At 41.7% G+C, this 24,701-nt stretch overlaps 1 protein-coding gene across 1 annotated transcript in view; it reads right to left on the bottom strand.

Annotated features, from left to right (window-relative positions):
• Positions 1-20,378, bottom strand: part of HMGA2 (high mobility group AT-hook 2) — a 140,777-nt gene extending 120,399 nt beyond the window's left edge. Inside the window, exons 1-3 of the mRNA XM_045789650.2 lie at positions 19,462-20,378; positions 16,718-16,804; positions 6,478-6,528 (exon numbers count right to left, since the gene is read on the bottom strand). Of these exons, the coding sequence (XP_045645606.1) occupies positions 6,478-6,528; positions 16,718-16,804; positions 19,462-19,572 (249 nt within the window). The 5' untranslated portion in view covers positions 19,573-20,378. The remainder of the gene's footprint in view (positions 1-6,477; positions 6,529-16,717; positions 16,805-19,461) is intronic.
• Between the last annotated feature and the right edge of the window lie 4,323 nt (positions 20,379-24,701).

Raw genomic sequence — 24,701 nt, forward strand, 5'->3', positions numbered from 1 at the left:
TGGTAAAGTTGGCCATGCCAAACTGAGCCGGACGGCAAAATAGGGCAGGTTATCGACCTCTTTTTTAAAGACTTCGTTTAACAGAATAATTAAGAATAGCATTTCAATATTTAAACAAATAAAAAAGGAGATTAATCTTGAATCAAAATATGAATGATCAAATCTAATTCTTGCCTTCAGAGTATGATTTATTTCTTAGTACTTTCATATTTAATCTTGCACTTTTAAAGAGTTATTTTAGTAAATTTTGTAGTAAGCTATTCAAAGAGAAAATAAAGTGAAATCACTTTTTTCCCCACAGAGTTCTATTAGAGTTTACAAAGCACTCCATTTTTATCAGAAAATACGGCAAAGGAGATGGTTTCAGAAAACACAGCTTACCAATTTTCAACACATTATATGCATCAGAAGACTCCTATGTAAGTTACTGAACATATAGCAAAGAACCATGTGCTTTTGGGGGAATATCTCCACTTTTTAACGCATGTTATTACTACAAATTTCTAAGGGAAAATGGTTTTCCCTCTGCACACTCCATTAGCAGCTCTTGATGTTATATCAAAGTCACTTCCTCCCCTCCGACTCCCATAAAAAGTTACAATTATCTGCAATATGCATTATTGGATATTTCTTTCTAAACATCAAAGTTATACTTCAGTTTAAAAAAGCAAGTGTTAAATTACAAATGGCTGAAAGTTAAAAAAAAGGGGGGGGAACAAACATCTGGAGGGGAAAAGTCATGGAAATGAAAACCTAATGTTTGAGCTTCCACATCAGATTTCCAGGTTCCTCAATACACTAATGCTTGGGATCTTTAGAAGAAATCCAAAGAGTTTTAATCAATCTAGTTTGTAATAGGTTTTAGGCTGATTTAATTTCCTGTACTTGATCTTCACATCATCGCTGAAGTTTCTAGATGTCTTCAAACTTGAAAAAACAAAAAGCCTTTGTGGCCTCTCTAGAATCCTCACATGTCTGACTAACAGCTGAAATCACATCACTTTCCTGTGCATCACAAGCTCTGAAAAGACAACTGCCTCCCCAAAAGAGATGCAATGGAAATGCATATTTTTAAATCAGTGCACTGCACACACCCCATTCCCAAATAAAGAGAATGAACAACCCCTCCCCCAAAACAGCTGGGCTTCCTTAGTGACCTTTTCAAAGTCCAGCTTTAGAAACTCGTCCTTGGTTCAATTTCTAGGTCAATCTCAGTATCTCCAGAGTGTTGGCTGGTTGATTGGTTGGTTGGTGTTTTCTCTTTACAAACCATGAATTCATATTGGGGGTATACTTCCCTTGTGTCCTGTTTCCTTTCTCATAAAGGTATTCTGAAAACAAAACACCTACAAACATCTTTGTTCCCACTGCTTTACTCTTTATTATTCTGTCCTTGCTTTTTTTTCTTTCCCCCTCCAGAAGCACTAGTCGCTTCCCTAAGCAACATCTGGATGGAGCGTTTCATCTTCCAGGTTCGCATCTTCTTGAGACTTCGCTCCATTCTCTAAAACTTCTTCCAAATAGTTTCCATCACAAAATCTGTTCTGTGATGAGCTCGCTTCCCAGGCAAAAACTGAGAAAGGCAAATATTAAATGCCTCGTCTCAACTGGCAGAAGGACTAATGGAATTCTACGGAGGTTCCAAGAAACCAGCACGTCTCTGGACGTGCATATTGAGACACACAGGAGGAAGCACACTTTTCAGACTGATGAACAACGCATGACACCAAAACTCTACAATTAGAAGAGAGGCTTAGAAACTGCTATGCACAATTTTCCCCTTAACTGAAAATAGATTCAAAATGTACTTTAGGATTAAGCAGTTCTTAAGTTTGATGATACTAAGCCTAGATACATTAAAGACATAATGATACCACCAAGGGTGCTTGGCTGGTGTGATGCCTGACGGTCACCTCCCTCCGTGCGTGTGACTACTGGTAGCTGTGAGTAAGTAGGGCTTAGGCTGTCGGTGGTAACTACATGAAAATGAAGAATTAAACGTGGTATTAATCGTATTATCTAACGTTATTTGAGTGCTCGAATGTGCTATGCCTTTTATTAAGCCCTTTGCACGCTTGATCTTATTTAATCCCCACAACAATTCTATGTATGAAAAGGTATCTACCTAACAACTATGAAAAATGTGTTGCTCTTTCCACCTTTTTAGAGATAAGGAAACCAGATCTGCTCCAGATTCCATAATTAGTCAAGTGATGGGCCAGAATTTGAACCCAAGCCGTCTGAATCCAGATCCTGAGCTCCCAACTATAAGACCAGGAGGAAAATCTAGGTCCCACTTCTCTCTCCTTCCTTTACACCCCTCATCTCCTCCACACCAAAAAAAAAGTTTTAAAGTAGAAGTCCAGACTAGCTCATTAAAATAATAGATCCAAAATCTAATTCAAACTCAGGGGGTTTGGAGGGGGCACAAGCAGAGTAAAGGAAAGAATAAAAGTGCGCTTAATCAAAATCCAGCCAATATACTCACTGGATTAGCCAATGGTCCGTCCCTTGCTGAAGCAAGACTAATGCAAGTTTCTCCTCTACGTCTACACACGTACTTTTGGTTAGTCAACTCCTGAGTATCCTACCAACTGCCGATTCCAATCACATCGGATGAGAGGGTCACACTGCAGATATTTTTTTCCAGGCCTGTTACATGACATTGTAAGATTTATAGGACATCTTTTTAAAAGTGAAGGAACTTTAAAACAAAACAAAACAGCACAGAAGAATAAAGGGGTAGCAATTTGGCTTTTAGGCCATGTACCTAGTAAATCAAGTCAGTTCAAAAATACATTTCTAATACAAGGAAATCAGTGAACGACACTGTTGGAAAGAACTGAACTTACTATGAAGCACAAGCCCATTTCCTATGGAAAATGCAATAATTTATTTCTTTAGTTCAAGCTTTCCAGAAAAGAATGCCACTGAACCGAACGCCTGGCCGTGACTGGTTGCGGACTCTACCCAACAGAATATATACAAGCAAAGAGGAAACACACTGTCTAGAAAAAATACACAATTTCCTTTTATTTCCTCTTCTAAGTAGAACAGCTCTTCTTTGGGGACCAAGTGAGGGAGCTGTAACAGTTCACTACACAATATTTTCCATTCTCACAGCCAGTAAAAATTAGACATCACCCCAGTCAATGAGGACGACCCTGTGACTCCCAGAAAGCAAGGGCTTCCATGGTGGTTGCTTCTCGCGGGCTTCTTCTCCAGCATAAAGATCAGATGCCTGGAATCCATATCTCCCTCCAATGAGTAAGACTCCATCAAGAAAGAAAAGAAGGCACATAGGTCCTTGGCTGAAACATTGTCTATGTAAAGATGAGTGGTGGGAAATAAAGCCGTAAAGATAGGTGGGTGTGAACTGTGGGACCTTGAAAGTGCTAGAGCAGCTTGTAATTAATTCAGTGGCTAGCTGTGCCACCTTAGCAAGTTTCAGAGCAATGACGTGACTATAATCTACAGATATTACTGGTGAACATTATAGGATATCCCAATGGTAGAACAATACGAGGTAGAAAGACCAGCTAAGAGGCAAGCTATGGAAAGAATCTAAGTGTCCATGTACAGATGAATGTTTAAGGAGATGTGGTGTGTGTGTGTGTGTGTGTGTGTGTGTGTGTGTGTGTGTGTGTGTGTGTGTCACACACGCACAATATATATATAGGATGGAATATTGTTCAACCATGAGAAAGCAGGAAATTTGGCCATTGGCATGGATGGGACCTGAGGGCATTATGCTTAGTGAAATAAGTCAGACAGAGGAAGACAAATACTGTATGATCTCACTTGTAGGTGGAATCTAAAAAACCTAGACTTACAGAAACAGAGAGTGGAATGGTGGTGGCCTGGAGTGGAGGGTGGGAGAAGTGAGGAAATGTTGGTCAAAGGATACAAACTTTCAGTTATAAAGTCTAGAGATCTAGCATGCTGATTTTAGGTAACAACACTGTACTATATGCTTGAACGTTGTTTAGAGAGTAGATCTTCAATGGTCTCACCACAAAAAAAGAAATGGTAATTATGTGAGGTGACAGAGGCCTTAACAAATGTTACTGCAGTAATCATTTTGCAATACGTAAGTATCAAATCCGCACTTGGTATTCCTTCGGTCTCCACAATGGTGTATGTCAATTTTCTCTCCATGAAGTTGGGGGACACAAGAGGGGCCACACTTGATGGAAGCTATTGTGCCCGTTAACGTTCATTGTCTTTGCTTACGATTTATTTCATTTTAGCAACATTAATCTCAAGACTTCAAAGAACTCACCATTTTCTATTATGTTCATTTTAGAAAGTTTGTACAGGTCTGTGCTCTCAAAGTTCTCATGCTTAGGAACTGGCAGACCTGTATTTACATGTAGGCCAATACCAACTTAGTCAACACTAGCTCACTAGTGTATGATGGAAACAGCACTTTTTGACTTCTGAGACTAAGCAGATTTATCCTCAATTTGCCAGAACACTCTGGGAGCCTTGAGTATACGTCAGAAGGCTGACCATCTACCCTGAGACCACCAAGCTGGAAACGCCATGTGTCTGGGTGCTCCCGTGGACACTCCCACATACACCCAGCCTTCAAGCCCATCTTACAAAAGCTCCAGTCCCGTGAGTGAAGAAACCTCCAGACGGTAGACTCCTAGTACCAGAGTGCCCCCCAGCTGCTTGCGTCCTCTCCCTGAGGCCCCAGACATCTGGAAGCAGAGACGAGCCTTTCTGCGGTGCCCTGTCCATATTCCTGACCCAAAGAATCCAGGAGCATAATAAAATGGCTTTTTTTTTTAAACATTAAGTTTTGGGGTGGTTGATTAATCACTAATAGATAACTGGTACCATATGTACAACAAGAAAGGTGATAAACCCACGGGTTGTGGAGCCCACACTTGGAACATGATACTTTAGTCTGGGTGACATATTTCAAACGATTAAAAAACAAACATACTCAGGAGAGAATAACGAGAATGTTCCTTTAGGGGAAGAAAAAAATGAAAGGATTGAAGGTATTCAGACTAGAAAAGACAACAAAGGGTATGTGTTAATTGTCTTCAAATATTTGAAGGAGTATCATGAGTAAAAGTGAGAACAATTACTCTGTATATTCCCAGGAAGAAGGCGTAGGGACGGTGAGCGGAAGATACGGGGTGGCAGATAGAAGAATTTTCTAATGTTCAGAGCTTTCCAAGAAGGAAGAGGCAGCCTTAAGAGGTAGTGAGCTCCTTAACACTAAGGATCTCAAGCAGTCCAGATGATTACCACCTGGTGGGTACTTTTGGAGAGAACTCATGTATCGACCAGAGGTTGAATGAAATGCTCTTACTTTAAGGTTACATTGCAACGCTGAGATGTTTTTAATCTAAAGATCATCCCCATTTCCTTGTGCTAAGAAATCTAATCCCAACACATGTTGAGCAGAGGAAAAAAAAATACAAGATGAATACATTAAATGAAAGGCAATACCACAGTATAAATAGAAAGTGATGTAGAGCTCTAGAGGAGAAAGGAATGGCATACCAACAGGAAAATATAATCCAGCATAGCTGCAAAGACACTTAAAAAGGATGAAGCATAAGAATAAATCAGGGAAAAGAGAAAAGGAAAGCCTCCCAGGGCAGAGGATAGCTCGTATAGACTCTGATGCCTTTATCTTTCTCGGGAAATGGCTTTATTCATTTTTAAGAGTTTCCTCCTCTGTCTGTGGGAAAGACAGACCAAAAGAACATGGGCAGTGTAGCAGAGAAGGGAACAATGTTGAAGGGGTAAAATTAGGGAAGCTCTTCAGTGATCACTGGATTTCTGGCCTGAAAGAGCTACAGGATCTGGGTGCTTGTGGGATCAAGAGCACCTGCCTAGAAGCCACGGTTGCTAATGTCAGTACGCAGGAATACCCACTGAGGGAAGCAAAGAGATCTGGGGACTAAAGACCTGGTTTCCTAAAAAAGCCAATGTAAAAAAAGGAAAAACACAAGCCACCTCGAAAATGAGATGTGTCCAAAGCAAAGCCATGAAGGAAACAAAAAAAAAGAAAGAAAGAAAGAAAACGTTACAAAGTTATCTAATGCACATTTCATCTGAATTTTATCACCATTTGTAATCAACTTCCAAGGTTTCATAATACCCTTTAACCTTAGTTACTCAACCCACCGAACAAGTCATCTCATTGTTACCCCGGCTGGAAGGAAGAGTGGAGACTCTTTTCATGTTGATAAGAGATAGAAAGAGGAGTCACTCCCAGGAAAGAAAAGCATTGTGAGTAAACTCGTGGAGCCTAATGGTAAAGGGCGGTGATAATTCTGCGCTTGCCTTAACCCTTTCAAAGACTCAGAGAACCAGAAGTCAGAAATACATGTAATTGAGAAAATAAAAGTAATTTTCACCTAAAAAACGAAAACCAGAAAATTTTCGTTACCAAAAAAAAAAAAAAAAAGAGAGAGAGAGAGAGCCCAGAAATTATATCTGATTACTCACCCATTTCCTAGGTCTGCCTCTTGGCCGTTTTTCTCCAGTGGCTTCTGCTTTCTGAAAAATGAAAAAGGAAGTCATATGGTTTCCTACCTGACATTATTTATAAGTGCTGCACCGAGGGACACATTCCAAGTTAGAATGTTCTGGTTTGCGATGAGGTATGGAGATTGCTTTAACAATCCCCTTTCGCATGAAGGCTTATCTTCTTCTCCATGTTGGAGTATATCCTCTTTTCCGGGTGTTTCATTCCATGATGGACAGAGATATCTATGCATCTCTCACCCTCAAATACTCCCCTGGAATGATCTCCTCTGAAATGCATGAAAATGCTTTTAATAAGGCATTTTGCTTTTATTTCTATCCGTAATAAAAAAACATACTCTCACATATCCGTAATTATATAAAGTAGTATTTTAAGAAAAGTCATGTCTCTTAAATGATTTTCTTTCCATGCCACAACTAAAGTTACAAAAATTAATATTGATATATTGCTTTACAACTTACAAAGCACTTCTACCTACACTGCTAATCAAAAGTTAGTCTAAAGTAAGAATACATAGGCTTTCTAATTCAAAAAAACCAAACATTTTCACACATCTACATAGTTAATTTCCTATTCCTTGCCAAAATCAATCACGTGTCAATCAATTCCTTTAAAGCAGAGAGAAAGAGAGAGAGAGAAAAAAAAAGTTCACAGAAATCATCTATGTCTGTCCCTGTGATGGAAAACAGGGGTGCCAAAAATAGTAATTAATAAAAATGTGTATTATTATCAATAAGTCCTCACTCAACACAGACCTGACAGGAATATATTTCTAACCCCCTTGAGAGTTTGTTTTATTGCTTCATACAAGATTTTTCTGGTATCACTGTTGTTTTGCCTTTTGAATCAAATGTTAACGTAATCTATAAGGTAATTTCCCTCTGTTTATGACTCCTACTCAATCCCCAAATACACCAAAACACACATACACACACACACACACACACACGACATACATCTTCTATAAAAACATATGTTTATATTTTTCAGAATAGAGAAAAGTTAGTACACACTCTTCTATATGCGAGAATCACCCCAAGGCCATATAAACTCAGTAATACAGGGAACTGAGGCAGCACAACTTGTTTTGCATTGTGCCCGTTACCTAAGTTAGCAGTCAGTGGGTACTTGGAACAGTAATACTAAGATTACCTGTTACAACGGTCTACACTACCAAATGAGACTCACCTCTTTCTCCCTTCAGATCGCCTTATAAAGATAGATGGGGATAGATAAAAGATAGATAGACAGACACAAAATAAGCCACAGGATTCCTCACAAATAATATCTCCCTGACTGGCATTACTATCCATCAGGTCCTAGGAATTAACCCAAATTCTGTATGATTATAATACTGTGAGTTCACATTTATTGAGCACATGTGTTATCTTCATCTTTCGTCTTTACAATGGCCTAATCAGGTAGGTATTACAAGTTCCTTATTCTGCAGATGAACAACTAAGTCTTAGATAGTTGAAGAAGGTCACGCACAAAGGCGTTACATGGCACCCTGGGAGCTGAGGTTTGAGCCCAGTTCCGTTGGCCTCTAAAGACTGGCTTCCTCCCCTCCTAACACTACTACCCCCCTCCCCTTAGCATATGTGCATTCGCTACCATACGGAGATATTTTAGTCAACTAAAATTGTCGCTGACTCAGCTAATTTCCCTGAACAGAAGGAAACCTGGGAGCCTTTTGGAGCTGGGTCTAACTGTCAGGTTTGGGCACCGTGAATCATTTACTGCTTGTGAATGGACTCCACAAAGGACTCATTTATTGTCAGGGGTTACAGACACTGTCTCACCTTTAGTCACAAGGGCATGAATTAAGTTAAATGAAAGCGAGGACACCAGTGAATCACACCCTCTTTCTGAGTGTTGTCTTGGGGAGAGGGAGTTGTCTTAAGAGGAACACAGACTCTACTTTGGAAAGCTTGGATTCAAAACCCTGCTCTGCCATTTTAGCTTTAGGACTTTGGGCAGGTCCTTGAAAACCTTAATTCGGTTTCGTGTGCGAAATGAAGATAATGCCTCCTGGGAGGAGCAAAGTGCCCACCATAAATGAGGTGCTCAGTCAATGCTCTTTCATTCCTAACAAGATGGAACTCTTCAAGGGAAAGTTTTCCTTCAAGTTAGTCCAATCTCAAAGAAGGTTCAGTCAATGCAAATATTCCATTACACTCTTCTGTCGCCTTTGGAATGAAGCTTTTAAGAAACCCTTTGGCTAGTACACAGTGAGTGAGTTAGAGGAGAACAAAATTGCCTAATACAGAAGCGGTGTCTGATTCAATCTTTGGGATCAACTGGGAGATTGCAGTTTACCCAGTGGTAAATTACACAAACATGGAAGACAGAAATCCTTTCTAATGGGCACAGGGATGGTAGGTGGCGTTAAAAGGAGGGGTCTATTGACCTTCAAAAGGAACAGTGCCACACCAGGCTTTCTCGGGGTGGTTGCTACGTTTCAGGGGCCATGATGGGATCCGGGCGTATCTAAAATCTGCTAAAGAGATGGTTGTGTTCTAAAAGGGTTTCACTGCGTTTCAAAGTCAGAGAAAGCAAATCTCTCCAACAGAGAGAAAACCCTGCAAATAAGAAGACTTTAAAATGAGCATCTCATTGACAAAAAGCCTATTCAAAAATAAAATTCGCACCATTAGCTAAAGGGCAAACTATCACAATTATCACTTGGACTTGTTAAAAGCAAACTCGCTCCTTGGTCTTCAGGCCAGTGTTCCATGTAAACTGAAACCCTCATTGGAGTCTACATCTAGAAGCACATTAGCTGTGCTGTGTGGCGTCCATCCGGGAGGCTTTCATTGTTCTTTAAAACCCACATTATTTAATCATTCTGATCAAACTTCACAAAGGCTGCAAAACAAGTTAGGATTTTAGTTTGTAAACCAGCAGAGACCCAGGGTTTTGACATGGAGGAAAATACTGGCTTTAACTTTTTTCCTGTGTTTAATGCTCTTCAGAATATTATTTTTTCAATAGAAGACAAACAAATCATTTCAGGGGTTTGTTTTGTTTTTAATACATCAACATATACAATGCTGTGGGAGTATATATTTGGTTTCCCTTCACCAGAGTGGAATTTGGGACTCTCCTACAAACCCACGTATAATTGAGATAGTAACTTGTTCTAAGTATTTACAGCTTATGGGGGTGGAGGGGTGGGGGGTGAAGAAAGAGGCTGGGAATTCTGCATTTGTAAAAACTGAAATTTCAAACTATGGCCACACGATTATAGGAATATTTGAAGCCACCACATCATATCTTGTTAAAAGTGTTATTTATTCCTTGCTTTTCATATTTTGCCTTTTTTTTTTTAAAAAAAAGGTTTAGATTCAGAACTGTATGTTTAATTGTATAATATGCTTAGAAGCAAGTTCATGAGGGTCGGGAAGAATGTTAAGTGGAAAATGTAATTTTTCCTTTCTAAGAAGTCTGGTACTCCAGGCTCTTACATGTACTCCACACTAAAAATAATAATAATAATAATAATTGAAAAAGGAAATTCATCTAACAAATGTAACTCTTAAGCTTGGAAACAGTGCTTACATTAGTGGCTGGTGCCTAAGACGTGCCACACACTTATTGAACGAAGAAGGAAGCAAAGAGAGAAACACTGGTGTTTATATCACGTGTGTCTTATTTCCCTCTTGCCATCAGAATTCTCCAGGTTGGCAGGAACTTGAGACAGCATTTTGTCTAGCCCCTTCATTGAACAAATAAGAAAACTGGATGTGTTCTGATCTCCAAAGACATAGCCCTGTGGGTTTGGGGGGCCAGAAGTCTGGGGGTATCGGCTGCAGTAGGCACCCATTTCCAATCCCTTTATAAGTTTGTAGAGAACTTCTCTCCAAAGGGTTTCTTGAAACCTACCTTCTACCCTGTCTTTCAGGTTACTGGAGATAACAACCTGCAGTGTAGCAAATATTTTACAGCACACAGTAGTGGGAAGGTCATAAGCTTTAGAGTGAGATTTGAATTCAGGCCCAGGTGCCACCATGTTCTAGAGTTGAACATTAGACATGTCACAGTTCACACCTTGCAATCAGTTTTCTCATTTGTGAAATGAAGACCATAATATCTACATCAGAGGATTAAGGAGCTAATACCTATGTAAAGTGCCTGAAAAAGCTCCAGCAAGTGGTAGGTACTCAAATGTAATTTGTTCTCTCCCTCCATATCTTAAAATGTTACCGTTAAGAAGAATACTCCCAATTCTGAGTGATTTTTCTGAGCATTTTCTTACTTAAATAGGACGGCTATTACTTGCTCAGTTTCACCGAAGGTGAGATTAAGCCAATTGCCCACGTTCATAAGTAGTGAAACTGAGACCCAATGTGATTTCAAGGCAATGAAGGGTCTGTTCTTCTGGGAGATATTTCATACAAAATTAAAGAGCCATGGGCAGATTTGGAAGAAAAGAAAGAAAGAAAGAAAGAAAGAAAGAAAGAAAGAAAGAAAGAGAGAGAGAGAGAGAGAGAGAGAGAGAGAGAGAGAGAGAAAGAAAGAAAGAAAGAAAGAAAGAAAGAAAGAAAGAAAGAAAGAAAGAAAGAAAGGAAAGAAAAACTTCTAGGGTGAAAATCAAATGACTCATTAAAAGTAAAATGTTTCTGAGTTTCCTATAAAGACACGGACAATTGCTCAGATTGGAAACCAAGAGAATTATCCACTTCTGACTTCTCGGTCAAATTTAGATGGCTATTAATTTTTGTTCTTTAAGTGCTCTCATCACATTTTATATGTACTGTGATAATGCATGAAAGCCCGAATTCCCTCACCCCAAATCAATCAGTGCCTCTGCACACAGACCCCCCAAAAAGAAAAAGCTAGAAAAATATGTGGGCGTAGTACCTTGTTTTGTTTTCATGTATCTTTACAGACATGTTTTTAAGACTAAGACCTGCAGATTGAAGAGCGTATGGAATGAACTATCCAACGCCTAGAAAGTTACATTTTATTTCTTTCAGTTGTTCTTTTAAATATATGAACAGTGCAAATCAGTGTGCACCGGCATCGAAACCAACTAGTCTCATCGATCAGGAGAAGCACTGAGTGTTTCTCATTTTGCTTTTTTGATAATCCAGCTCTGTCGGGTTCCAGATTTTAAGTGCAACCATTTTTAGTCTTCAAAAGATGTTGCAAATTTGCCATCACTCCATATTTTACAATAGGAAATACAAGTGAATTCCATCAGCCATTGTAGCTCATGCTCGTTTTACCCGAGGAAGCCCTTATTGTCCACTCTCATGTCATTATTTACACCTGCCTGTCTTCACCTATACAAACACTAACTTAAAGCCAAGGCCAAAATGGCAGGAAGAGCTATTTACAAAGTTTACGATTCTCCTCCTTTAAACCATCACTCTACCTTTTTTGTGATCAGAAGAATCAATAGCTATGATACAAGAGTTCGCAGGGGTTAACTTCTGAGCAAACTGCCCCCTACATCACCCTGCGGAAAAGACAGCAATTGTACCATTCTTCTCTGAATCAATCAGAAGATGCCATTCAAAACAGTCCAGTGCCTTAAAGCAACAGGGAACAAAGCAATAGCCTAAAATAGAATCACTTTTTAACGTTTTTCTCCTGAGTAGAACAAAAATTCATAACTGGAAGTTTTAGAATCTAGGATATGAAATTCATTGTTCTACCCTTGTGCCAAGCTAAGTGGTTCCAAGGTGAGCTCTGAAAACCACAGAGGGTGAGCTGACAAGACAAGATAGGTTGGAATGGCTTAACGGACATGAAATGCTCTTCAGCCTGCATCTATTCTCAAGAAAAAACTGAAAAACAATTGACTACCAGTCTGGTATGTTCTATCTCCTTAGTAGAATGATTAGTTGGACTTTGAGGTAAAAATGAGCCAGGCTTGTGGGTCAGTCAAAGCAATGAGGAGCTCTGGATGATAAATTCAGAAGAATGACAGCTTCCAGAAAATTAGGACTCTGGGTCCCTTGAAGTAAAGTGACTTCGTGAAAGAATCCAAACGTGTTTGAATTGTCCCTATTGGGATCATAATCTGTGATGAGTCAAAGGCATTACCAGATAGAGTTTACTGATGCATTAAGGCTTGGTCCTCCCTGGCAAAGTGAAGTGGGGAAAAAAAAGGAAAAGAAAAAGATCAACTGCTTAGGTAAATCAGTATAAAATACCAAGAAAATGGAGACAACCCCTGGGTTTTTACTTAATTCCACTGGTCTGGATACATGTGAATACTCAGATAGGGCCCTGAAGCCCAGTGGAAATTACCTGCCCATTCAAACACACAGGAATCGAACAAAATCATAGTAGTCACAGAAACCACAGGCTGGAACTGCATGACACCGTCCAAAGCCCATTCTTCCGTGACTTACCTAATAATGATGCCTTTGGTTACTTTCTTCAGTGGGGCCTATTATATTCTGAAAAAAATCTTGTCTTCACTCAGCATCTACGCTCTAACATTTCTCTGAAATGATGACTAAAACCTATGTTCTCTCATCGTAAAATACCTGTGCTTGGTGTTGCTAATCATTAATGAAAAATCAACGACATTGCTAAGAACGCAATCAGAAAAAGCACAAATCTGCCTTTATAGGGTCCAATCAATACTAGACTTTTTTTGTACAAGCAAATGGAAGATACAGATCAAATGTTTACTCGAACACATTACTTGAAGTGTACATACTTTACCTAGAGGATATTTTCATTCTGCACCTTGCTTTCTAGCTCTGATCAGTCCACCTAAAGTCAAAAGGCAGTTCAAGCAAACCTATGACACTTTGAAGTAGGGCTGTCTCACACCTGAGATCTTTTTATATGCATTTTCCTTCTATTAAAATTTAATTCGATCTCAGAAAAAAGTTTTTGTCCTGAAAGTATCTGAATGAGAATTGGCTTGAGGCTTACAGATGAACTTGACTTGTGACCTTAAACACTGGGGAATGGTTGAGAGCCCCTCCAGTATTCTCTCATGATTACAAAGCCACAGCAAAAACCCTAAACACCCAGGAGATAATATCTTTCTCTTCTCTAAACAGGCAAAACGCAAAAATACAAATTATTTCCATCCAACACAAACACGAGAGGGAAACAAAACAAAACAAAAAGGAAATTGAGAGACAACTGGTCACAGGTATATCTTACAAGGTCATAAATTACAAGGTCAAGACACACACACACACACACACACCAATAAATTATTTATTCAGGAAAACATTAAATTCTGATTTCTTTTATTAAGATGGCAATATGAAGCTGATTCAGGGACAAATTTTGAGCACTCAGATTGGACTTCTCAGGAATGACTAGAATTGCTACATAATGGTCATCCATGGGAATCTGTCATAATGGAACAGAAGCAGTTTGAAGAATCATTACCTTCTCTTCCAAAAGTTCCAAGAAGAACAAATTGTGTTTTTATAAATGTTTGTTTTATATATTACACAAATCAATTTTATATTGAATATGGCCTGAAATTAAAGTGATTGCTAATTTAGTAGTTGTCCACTCGGTCCTGCAACATTCAGTGTGCATTGTCAAGTTTCACATTGCTAATTTTCCAACAAGCAGTTTTGTTTTCAAATGCCCCAAGGCCAGTTACTGAGTCCAAACACAAACTTTGTAAGTAAAGAAACTCCAAGCAGCAAGAAATTTTAAACACACAACATCATCAGGATCCCAGTGTACGTTGCACCTCTTCTAATTTGAGAGATCTGTTCTCCTATATACTTACCAGTTTTGTTTTATATTTTTCCTTGGTGAATCTCAGTTTGCACAAGAATACCCAATTTATTAATCATAGGAGACTTCTCATATCTACTCTGGTCAGTCTAGCAGGGTATGTTTATCTTACATGTTATGAACAATATAACTTTTTCTAAAAAAGATTGCTTCTCAAAATCCTAATGAACATGTTTTGTCAGAGCACAATATATGTTTGATAAACAAATTTATGTTTGATAATCATGTTTACATAGGGTAGTAGCAAACTCAACAAATACTGATTTGAAAGTGAGAATACCTTCAGTTTACACACGCCATGAACAATTCATCAATGTCATTCATTATTTTGCAAAGTATTATCTTCTCCAAATGAAGCGTAATTTATAAAACTGAAGAAATGTAACAGTCGTGTTACGGGCAAATATATTTACTCATTTTTATAAGAAGGGACTTTTATACCAGAATTGTGTGAAATAATGTTGCCTGGATGAATGGAAGATTTCAGGGGAAGATTTCTGTGGGGAAGAAGAAAATCTACTTCTGTTTTAGAAGCTGTAATAATGTATACATATACATGAAGAATTATCAGAAGGATGAGTAGCCTAGTAGGATCATTTGTAAATGCCTATTACTAAAACAGCTAGAAGTAAACCAAACCTTACTTGGGAGGAGACCAGCTTTTTTGTTATTTTGCTTTAGGTAGTAAATTAGACACAAGTCTCAGCTTTCCTTGTGTCAATAAAGATTTTGTTAGTCAGTGGTAAACTTTTCAAAATGAGGAGAAGGTGATGGAAGTAACTCCTTACTCATTCGAAAAAATGTAATCCAGTGAAATGTGAAAGATAAGATTCATTTTCCTTTTTTTGCCTTAAATTTTAAATCAATTATTTATGATGAGATATACGGATTTCTTCCTGGGAGATGTTGTAATGATGCCTTTTTTCAGAGCAATTACATCAGAGTTTCAATGTTTGTTAGCTACCTACCAAGATATTCCTTTGCCATTTCATTAGAGTAGAATTAAGTTAGGTACATCCCACACTTATGGAAATTTAAAGACTCCTTTGTTAAATTAGCCCCTTTCAGCTTATTTCATAAGCCAGGTAAAAATGTAACAAATCGGGAATATTCATATCAGATATATCAGATTATAGACTGTCAGTTCTAAATGATCAGGTAATTTAGAGCCTGCTTCAAAGATCATTGATTAAATGTGGGTCCCGGTTGAATCTGCACTCTGTGAAGCAGTGATATGTAAATGCATTAGAAATCTGCTCCTTCACTTCAGCTCTGTTCAACATGATTAAAATAAAACAGACAAGAACTCATAGTTACTCCCTAAACAACTTTATATGTATCACTGGTTGCTATGGAAGTTTACAACACTGGACATTATCACATCTAACATGGTTAGTGCCCACAGTCACAGAGAAAGCCACACAAAACATCAGTCCCCAAAGATGATCTTAGAGTCCTTTTTAACAGATACTGTACGTGATGTGCTCAAAGCTACTAAAAGGTACACCAAAACTTACTTCTGAATTTTGAGCCTTCGTTTTCAACTCATATACAACCCTACAAATCAAATGCAGGAACTTTTTTTTTTTTTTTGCTTTATAAAGCTTTTTTAAAAAGTGAGTTTTATATTCACCTTCACTTCTCTGTACATGCATTGACCCTGAGATATTTCCTCTTTGCTAGCTCAAATACAACCAACATGAAGTTACTTTAAACCGCAATTTAAAATTTATAAATAAAAACACTGGAACTAATACTTGAATGGGTTCTACCCTGCCCCAAAATATACAATAAATGAATCAAATCCATGTTTAAAAAACTTCTCATTGTCCCATTTAGAACACTGCTGTATCACCTGATGGGAAGGCATTTTGAGAGATTATGATATATTGTATTGCAGGTTTATTGTACACAAACAGCATACTTTATCATCACGTTAAAATCTGTAAAATTCATGAAACTTCTTTTCCAGTATCCCATAATTGGATTTACTTCTAATTATCATTTGGCAAAGTACTTAAACTTATAGAACGATTTGGTTTTGCAATAATCATGTAAATAAACACAAAGTAAACCAGTCTTTATTATTTTTTGAAGGAAATTGCAAACATCGCCATCAAGCAAATCCTAGAGTTTTGATTTATTTTTAACTCTTTCACAACTGGTGCAGATCTTAATCGTGTCTTTCTCCACTCCCCCTCCTCACCCTCCCAGCCCGGGTTTTGAGTTTCATATTATTCGGTGATTGTTTATTTAAGAACAGTACTGGAAGCATCTTCATAAACTTTCTACGCTAAGCAATTATGCTTAGAAATCTTACTTTGCTTAGAAATAGTAAAGGTAGGAAATGCGTCTTGGGTTACCCAGTTGGGACAAATCCTTAGGTTTGGAGCTAGAAAGGAAAATTACAGGGAAGTTCCTGTGGTCATGGAGAAAGTTGGGGGGACTTAACTTGAGAAATCTCACCTTTTGAGCTGCTTTGGAGGGACTCTTGTTTTTGCTGCCTTTGGGTCTTCCCCTGGGTCTCTTAGGAGAGGGCTCACCGGTTGGCTCCTAAGTGTGGGGGGGAAAAAATGCTGTTGTGGAAGAATGTCTGAAAGAAATTGACCCTGACTCTATAGTTATAGTTTCTGCATGTGCTGCTCAAAAGAACTGTTGGAACACATTCAGTAGGAGCATAAATGCAATGATGATGATACTGAGTTTACAAGAAGAGGAAATAACTATACTTTTAATCCAAGGGTTCAAAAAGGAAATTCTATTTTGCATATGAAAAGTAGATTCTGGTTCAACTCTAAAAAGGTAACAAAGGCTGACAAGGTTGTATGTTCTAGAAAGAAAGTTACACAGTTTTAAGGTGTAAAATTTGAATGGTTATGCATTTGGCAACTTACAAATACTTTACAGGAATGCTACTACCCACTGTACTAGCATTTCAAACAACAGAAATATGAAGCTAACATCATAAATATTTCAACAATCTTCTCTGTTAAAAAGACGGTTTTTAATCATCTCTGTATATCTGCATTGTAGGTCAATTATGACTCAATCAACACATTGAGTGAAGTACTGGAGCAATTATCCAAGATCTTCAACTCAAAATAACTCCATTCCCCCTAAAATTTCCAAATAATTATGGTAAATCTGTTGTGGGAGGTTTTGCTTGAATTATCTAGATAATTGCTTCAGTTCTCCACTTCCTTTTGGAGTTGGAGGCAGGGTCTCTAGCCTAAATTTTAATGTCTTTTGATAAAAATCAACATTTTCTCCAAAACTTGCTTTTGAGAAAACTTTTTTTCTCAAAAGCAGGGGGGGAGACTGCAGAAAACTGAAAGAGGGGAAAAAATGAGGGAGAACGGAAGTGTCTGGGAAGGAGAAATTGAAACTATCAATAGGTTTAGCAAAACTTTAAATGCTTCCTATGCCAAGTAGTAAATACTCAAGTGGTTAAGAGAATGCGATGATTAATATTCCAGATCCTAAATATTTATCCAGTGAATCATCAATTTACATTTCATTCAGATTCGGTGATTAAATGAGACTAATTAGCTTAAAACGCATGGAAGTCTTCAATGAAAATTCGCATCCTCTTTAGAGAACCTGGGGAAGGTTCCCTGAAAGCTTCTGCAGGACCACTAGCGCCAGTGGGCACATCCGGAGCAAACACACCGGAGACACGGTTTTCTTTCTTTGTGAACTCTGCCTTAACTCCAAGGTAAAACCTCCAATCACCTCCAGATCCCATTGCAATTTCTTTTGGATTCATTTTTGGAGGTGGGGGGCAATTCGAGTTAGAGAGAGTTGGGTGGCGGGTGGGAAACCAGAGCGGGGGGGAAGGGCAGAGACTTCCTGGGAGGTGTAAAACAGGATCCGAACGCGGTTTAAAGTGTCGCTTGGGCAGAGCGGGAAAACTCGGGGGCCTCTAGATTGGCTTGTTTCCTTTGATGATTTCAAAAAGGTACAACCCTTTCAGCTTTTCTACAACGCTCTGGCAAGCAAACATTGTTCGATTTTCCCCCACCTTGCTCTCGGGCAGCTTTGGGACTCCAGGATTGTTTTCTAATCGGCCTATTTGCCGTGGAGGAAGCGCTTTAAGGCTAAGGAAAGCAGGAGAAGTTTTAAAGCCCGCGGAAGCGGAGTTTAAATGTTCTCAATAGACATGTCCCGCTCCAGCCCTGCCCGCCGAGGCTTGGAAATTGCAGCGAACAAAACCCCCCGCCCTGGGCGCTGCGCGCAGCTCCGCAAGCGCCTGCTGCACGCTTAATTGGTTGCATCCGCAGACAAAACCCTCCACTCCGCGGGGTCCCGGGCGCCCCTCGATCGTCCCCTCCCAATCCCCAGCCACTCGCCCTGGAGAAGTGCTTTCAATGTCTACAGATCGGAGATGCGGGATCCAGGGGCGAAAGGGGCACCGGGCGCCTGGCGAGGAAGTGACCTAGCTACCGTGCACACGCTCGGACACCACTTTCCACCGCGCCCTTGGCCAAACGAGTTAATCCCGTTCCGTGAGGACCCAGGCTTCCCTGTAGCCCCTTTCCTGGGACACCTCTGCGGCGGCGGCAGGCAGAGCGGCCGCCGCGCCGCATTTAAAGAGCTCTAAGAGGACCGGGCGGGCCCACGAGTTCTTTGTCGGGAGGGAGCGAGTCTCGGGCCACCGAGAACTTGGGGAGGGCGCCAAGGGGGCGGCTGCGGCGCGCCAGTCCCGGCCCGCGAGCAGCCCCGGTTGGCGGGAGAAACAGCCTCCGGCCCCCAGGACTTCTGCCCCTCCAACCCCGACCCGCCGGAGCACCCCTGCGCCCCTGCACCTCCCCCCCCGCACCTCCTTCCCCCCCCCCGCCCCCCGGCAATTGTAAAGCTGCCCGGAAAGTGCCGGGCGAGCCCTGGGTTGTCGGACCCCGGCCGCTTCGTCGCGAGGAGACATCGCGCCACTCGGGGCCGTGCACAATAGCGAAAGTCCGAGGACGCGCTTCGCCCGACCCCACCTCCCGCCGCCTGCCGCCGTGCCTCATCTCCCCGCCCCGAGGAGCGCGGGCGCCCCGGGGCTTAGCCGTGCACTCGCGCCGAGGACTCCGCAGCCCGCCCCCACGGCCGGCCGGCAGCGCGCCGCGGCCGCCGCCACTGGACTCCCGCGCTCGGGTCGCCGCGCGTCGCGGGCCCCTAGCGGAGGGAGCGGAGGTGGGCTGGCGCCCCCACCCCGCCCGCGTACTGACTTGCTGCTGCTTCCTGGGTCGGCCGCGTCCTCTCTTCTGAGGCGCCGGGGCGGCAGGTTGTCCCTGGGCTGAAGTGGACGGCTGCCCGGAGCCTTCACCGCGTGCGCTCATCCTGCCTCCCGCCGCCGCCGTCGCCGCTACCGCTGCCGCCGCCGCTGCTACCGCCGCCGCAGCCGCTTCGCCTCCGCCGCCCCAAATGTGCCCAGCACCTTTCGGGAGATCGGGCGATAGGGCTGGGGAATGAGGCAGGGTGGGCGAGAGCTGGCGTGCTGCGAGGGCTGCTGCTGCTCAGGCTGCCGCCGCTGCCACCATCAACACCGGACGTCCAGCGGCTGCCAAAAAGAGAGAAGAGGGGAGGAGGAGGAGGAGAAGGAGGCGCTGCTGGTGGCGGCGGCAGCGGTGGGTGGGTGCCGGAGGTGGAGGTGGCGGTGGAGGTGGAGGTAGCGAGAGGAGGAGAAAAGCGAAGGAAAGCGAAAAGAGGGTTTGAAGTTGGGAGGCTCCCCTCTCGGTTTGGGATCCCGAGTTGCGGTCACCGGTAGCACTTCGGAAGCGGCTTGGAAATGGAAGAGACTTGGAGTGGATTGTGTCCCTTGAAATGTTAGGCGGGGAAAGAATTCCTCCTCCTCTTCCCCCCCGCTCCGCGCTCGCAGAGCAAGAAAGAGAAAGAGAGAGAGAAAACAAATAGCGCCTTGGGCAGTCGGAAAGCAAAAGGAGGATGGGGAGATTCTGCCGGGATCGAGTCGGGCACTGAGCGCAGGCAAAGGACGGAGCAGTGGGTGGCACCGCGCCTCCTCGGGTGGCGGGAGCAGGCGGCAGCGGCACCGGAGAGTCGGAGGGGGACGGGCTGCTCGCTCCTGCGTCCTGCACCAAGCGCGCGCTGCCCGGGCTGGAAGTTTTCTGAGTTCCTGCCCCAGGATTCAAGTGGGAAGAGTGTGTGTGTGCTTGGGGAGGGGGCGGCGGGGTGGGGGGGGGGGAGTGCCCACCTCTAATCGTGGGCGGATAAAGGGGAGGGGGCTGCGCAGGAGGAAAAGTATGAGGAGGAGGGAGGCCAGGCGGACCGCCGAGCCAAGGCGCCTGGCCGCGGGCCAGAGGCAGCGTTCGAAATACAACTGCCTCGGCGGCGGCGGCGCCCGGGTGCCACCCGAAGCCCCGCTCACGTGCTCCCGCCCGGCGGCGGGGTTAAAGGGACAGGCCGGGGATCCCGGGACGGCTCACCGCCGGCCTCGTCCCGCCTGCCGCCCGAGGTCGCCCCTGGGCGGTTGTCCTAGTAAGGCACGGGAATGTGACCGCCCCAGAGCCGCGTTTAGGGGCTTGGCCTTTACCTGCACCTCCTCGACGCGGAGCCAGCACTCTGCAGGAAGCGTCTAGCTGCTCGCGCGGCAGAGTTCTAGTTCCTTGTGAGTGGGAAGGAACTGAGTAGGAGTAGGAACGGGCCCCCGGCAGCCTTGCTTTGCCTGGGAATACCCTCATCACAGCTTGCACGAGCCGAAGCGCGCGCGCACACACACATGCACTCAGATCCACACAGGCACATACATACATAAGCACACACGTAAACACACACACATGCATGCACATTCGCGGACACACGCACACGTGCAAACAATGTGCACACATGCACACGGAGCGCGCCAGCCTCTTCTTTGAGCTTTTTTTCTCTGGGAAAGACTAGAGGCGAAGCAAAGTCTCCCCCACCTCGGAGCTGGCGCTACGCACCCGTGTTCCAACGCAGGGCAGAAGGGCTGCCCCCCTGGGGAACCCCACAGCTTCCTTAACACCAAATTTGCGCCAACTGTCCAACTCTCTCTGTAATTTACCCTGGTTTAACCTTTTCCCTAGGAACTCCCTTTCTGCCAAGTCCTAATTTTATTGCTTGGGCTGTTTCTGAGTTATGTGAAAACTGTAATGACCACAGTCCGTTTTAAAAAGGTGGAGTACATTTAAAAATGTACCTCTTTTCATCCTTGAATAACAAAAAACTCCGAAAAAATTAGGTTCAGATTTTCACACATCACGCCCAAAATTATTTTGGACCAATTCCAAAATAAAAACTTTCACCCGAGGAAAAAAAAAAAATTTCTTCCCCAAAATACAGACCACCGTGGAATAAAAACGCCTACTTTACAGCCCTAAGCAGGGAGTTAGGCACAGCCAGGTTCCGCCGTGCCTGTGGAGGAGGCGCGTGTAAATGTCTGCTTCGGCGCGGCGGCGCTGATTGGTCCGCGTTGCCATTTTAAATCCATTTCCAGCTGCCCTTTGCAGAGCTGGGACACTTAGCTGCACGTTGAGTGCCCTGCAGAAACCCGGGGTTTCTCCTGGGTCTGGGAACGCTTAGCTGTGATGGAGAGGGAGAGCCTCCTTCCCTCCGGATGGAGCCCAGCAGTTGACTGGGGAGGGAGGGGTCTAACAGGAACCAAAGGTTTTCTGCCGGGACTTGGCTGAAAGATGGTATCTTCATCAAAGGGATTGAAATTTCATGTACTAACGATTGCAGTGACATTTCCTAACTGCCAGGTTTGCACATTTTTTAATGTGATCACATTCGCACTGTGGTGTGCACATTTTACTTACACATACAAAATGGGCTTCTAGATTTGTTTGCTTGCTTTTGCAAGGACTAGAGATAAAATTCTGAGGATGAATGTAGGAGAAGTGATCGAGGATTTCAGCCCGCCAGTTTTATACTGGGTACATTGTATCGTCGGATATTTCTTTCATAGGCACAGAGGCTGGCAAGAAGGGGATTCCAAAATTTGATTTTTGCATTAATCCTTGACTCTAAGAAAAGCACAAAAAAATTGGGGGTGGGAGAATGTCTGGCCACTCGTAGTCAGCCCACCGTGACTTTGCTGTCAGATTATTTGACCCCTTTGGAATTTATAGCAAGGATATAAAACAAATATTGCATCAAATTTTATCTAAATCAGTTTTATATATTTAATTTTTTCAGGTTTTTATTTTCTGTTAGGAGAGACATTAAAATCTGTTTTCAACTTTGAAAGTACTTGAGACTTTAAAAAATGGTGTCATATTCTGTTTATTAAGTTAAATGGTTTTATTTTAAAGAATGGATTTTTTTTTACATCCACATTTGAAGATTCCCCCCCCCCCAGTTTAAGTTGTTCAATTGTTTACATCCCCTTCTTTATTTCACCATATTTTACCCATCTGTTCAAGGTTAAACTCGTATTTCTAATTTGAAACCTTCCAGGTGGTTTCTGTCCCCATGAAACTATTTCTTTTCTTTTGCACCTACTATCAAACTGAACAATTAGCACCTTGGTTGTATATGTTAACAAGGTTTCTAATTATCTGTGATACATGATTTAGAGTTTGGATCAGGTCAGCTCATTAGTGGGTAGTAAAATCAATTCAGTGGACCCACCACATCATTTTAAAAAAAGAATACAATTGATAATATCACAGGTAAAAGTTCTGTTTTAGTTATACAGTACCTGCAGGTAAAAGTTGTATACAGAAGCTTTTCTCCCGACCTCTTTAATATTTCAGAAATTGGTATTTATCTCAGAGTTCAGGGTCTCTTGGCACTGTCTAATCACATCTTAGCCCGTATCTTTTCTATTTTAGTGATACGTGTAATACCGATGGCACCATAGATCAGTGAAGGGTATGTAGCAAAGTCTCTTTCTTACTGAGGGTTGCAGTGTTACGGGTTTAAATGTCACTGACGTAGACACTTATGAGAACTGGATTCCTTTACAACTCCACTAAGCCAGCTCTGCGGTCTTTAGTAAATCATTTCGCCTCTCTGTAGCTCAGTGTCCTCATTTCTAAAATGAAAGGTCAATATAATCTCTGAGGGTTCTTCCAGTTTTAACAGATTTTAAAACATGTATGATAGCTTGTTCTCTAATTGTGTTTTGTTTATATGTAAATGATATGTAGATTCTATGGAGACAAGTAGTATTTCTAACACTTCTTTTTAGCACCAGTTATGTGTAGGTAGCGTTCAGTTCATAATAGACTTCTGGTACTTTCTAATTTATTGCTATGACAAAGTTACTCTGAATAAGTTACTATTTTATAAATGTATCACAGGATGAGACAAGCGTTACATGTATTAAAATATCTTATTAATCCTTCTGATGAAAAGAAGATTCATCTGTGATGAAGAGATTGAGGTTCTCACACTGCACTGTATCACATTATATTTATACTTTAATATAGCCATAAATTAAGGAATAAATTAAGGGTGTTCTCAGATTAGAACAGATTGAATTAATCATAGATGTATTCTATGTGTAATTAAACAGACTTATTATAACCAGACATTTTGAAAGTCAATCTATTTGGGGGTCATAGAAAACAATGTAACTAATATTTAGTGAACAGAATGCAGAGTATACACACATATATACATATGTACGTATAGCATATAGAAGTTCAGTGTAGTGCGACGTAAACACGTATTTCTAAAAAATACTTCGGCTGTTTTGGTATGGACTCATTTGTACTGTTTAAACTCACAATTTAGAGATTGTGTCTTTTAAAGTATGCTTAGTGTTTCATGAAATGTAGCAAAAATAATCTCTAAGACTTTCCCTACATTATCACCAAGAAAGAACACATGCTGCCAAGTTAACACTTTGTTGGTGGGGTGGGAGGTAGGGAGGTGGACAGGCTTTCTAGTCCCAAAGACGGAGGATCACCAAACAAAATGAACATCTACTCATTCAGTCAGTCATTCAACAAACATATATTGAGTTGGTTTTGCACTAATTTCACCCATTGTTCTCTCAGGACTCAGGAAGGTCATCCACGTGGAACTGAAAAAAATGTCTTTTGAAACAGCTGGGTGTTCCTTTAAAAAGTCTTTACCTATTATGTTAAGCCTGTCACTTATCCTTACAAATATTTATTCTCCTTTATCCAATCCATCGTTCATTCAACAAATATTTATTAAGTACCTAATATGTGCTAGGATTCACAGAACAGTCTTTTTGACAAAAGTTATGGAAGCAGAACCGAAGTGGAATAGTTTATTTCCATCTCTCCTCTATCGACATTATACTATCATTCCAAACAATCTTGGTCTAAATATATTATCAAGTAACTTTGGATAGCAGGAAGAATATGGCCTTTTAAATCAGATTTAGGCATAGAAGGTGTGGCCTGCAGAATGTTAAAATTGACCCCTAAGACTTCCTTCGCCCCTGGTGTGCACGCTGTCATAATCTGTGATGGATTTTACTTCTATGATAAGGTGATGTTCCATGGTA

This window comes from Ursus americanus, chromosome 17 (genome assembly GCF_024610735.1).
Source record: "Ursus americanus isolate L20-20 chromosome 17, mUrsAme1.1.p, whole genome shotgun sequence".
NCBI lineage: Eukaryota > Metazoa > Chordata > Mammalia > Carnivora > Ursidae > Ursus > Ursus americanus.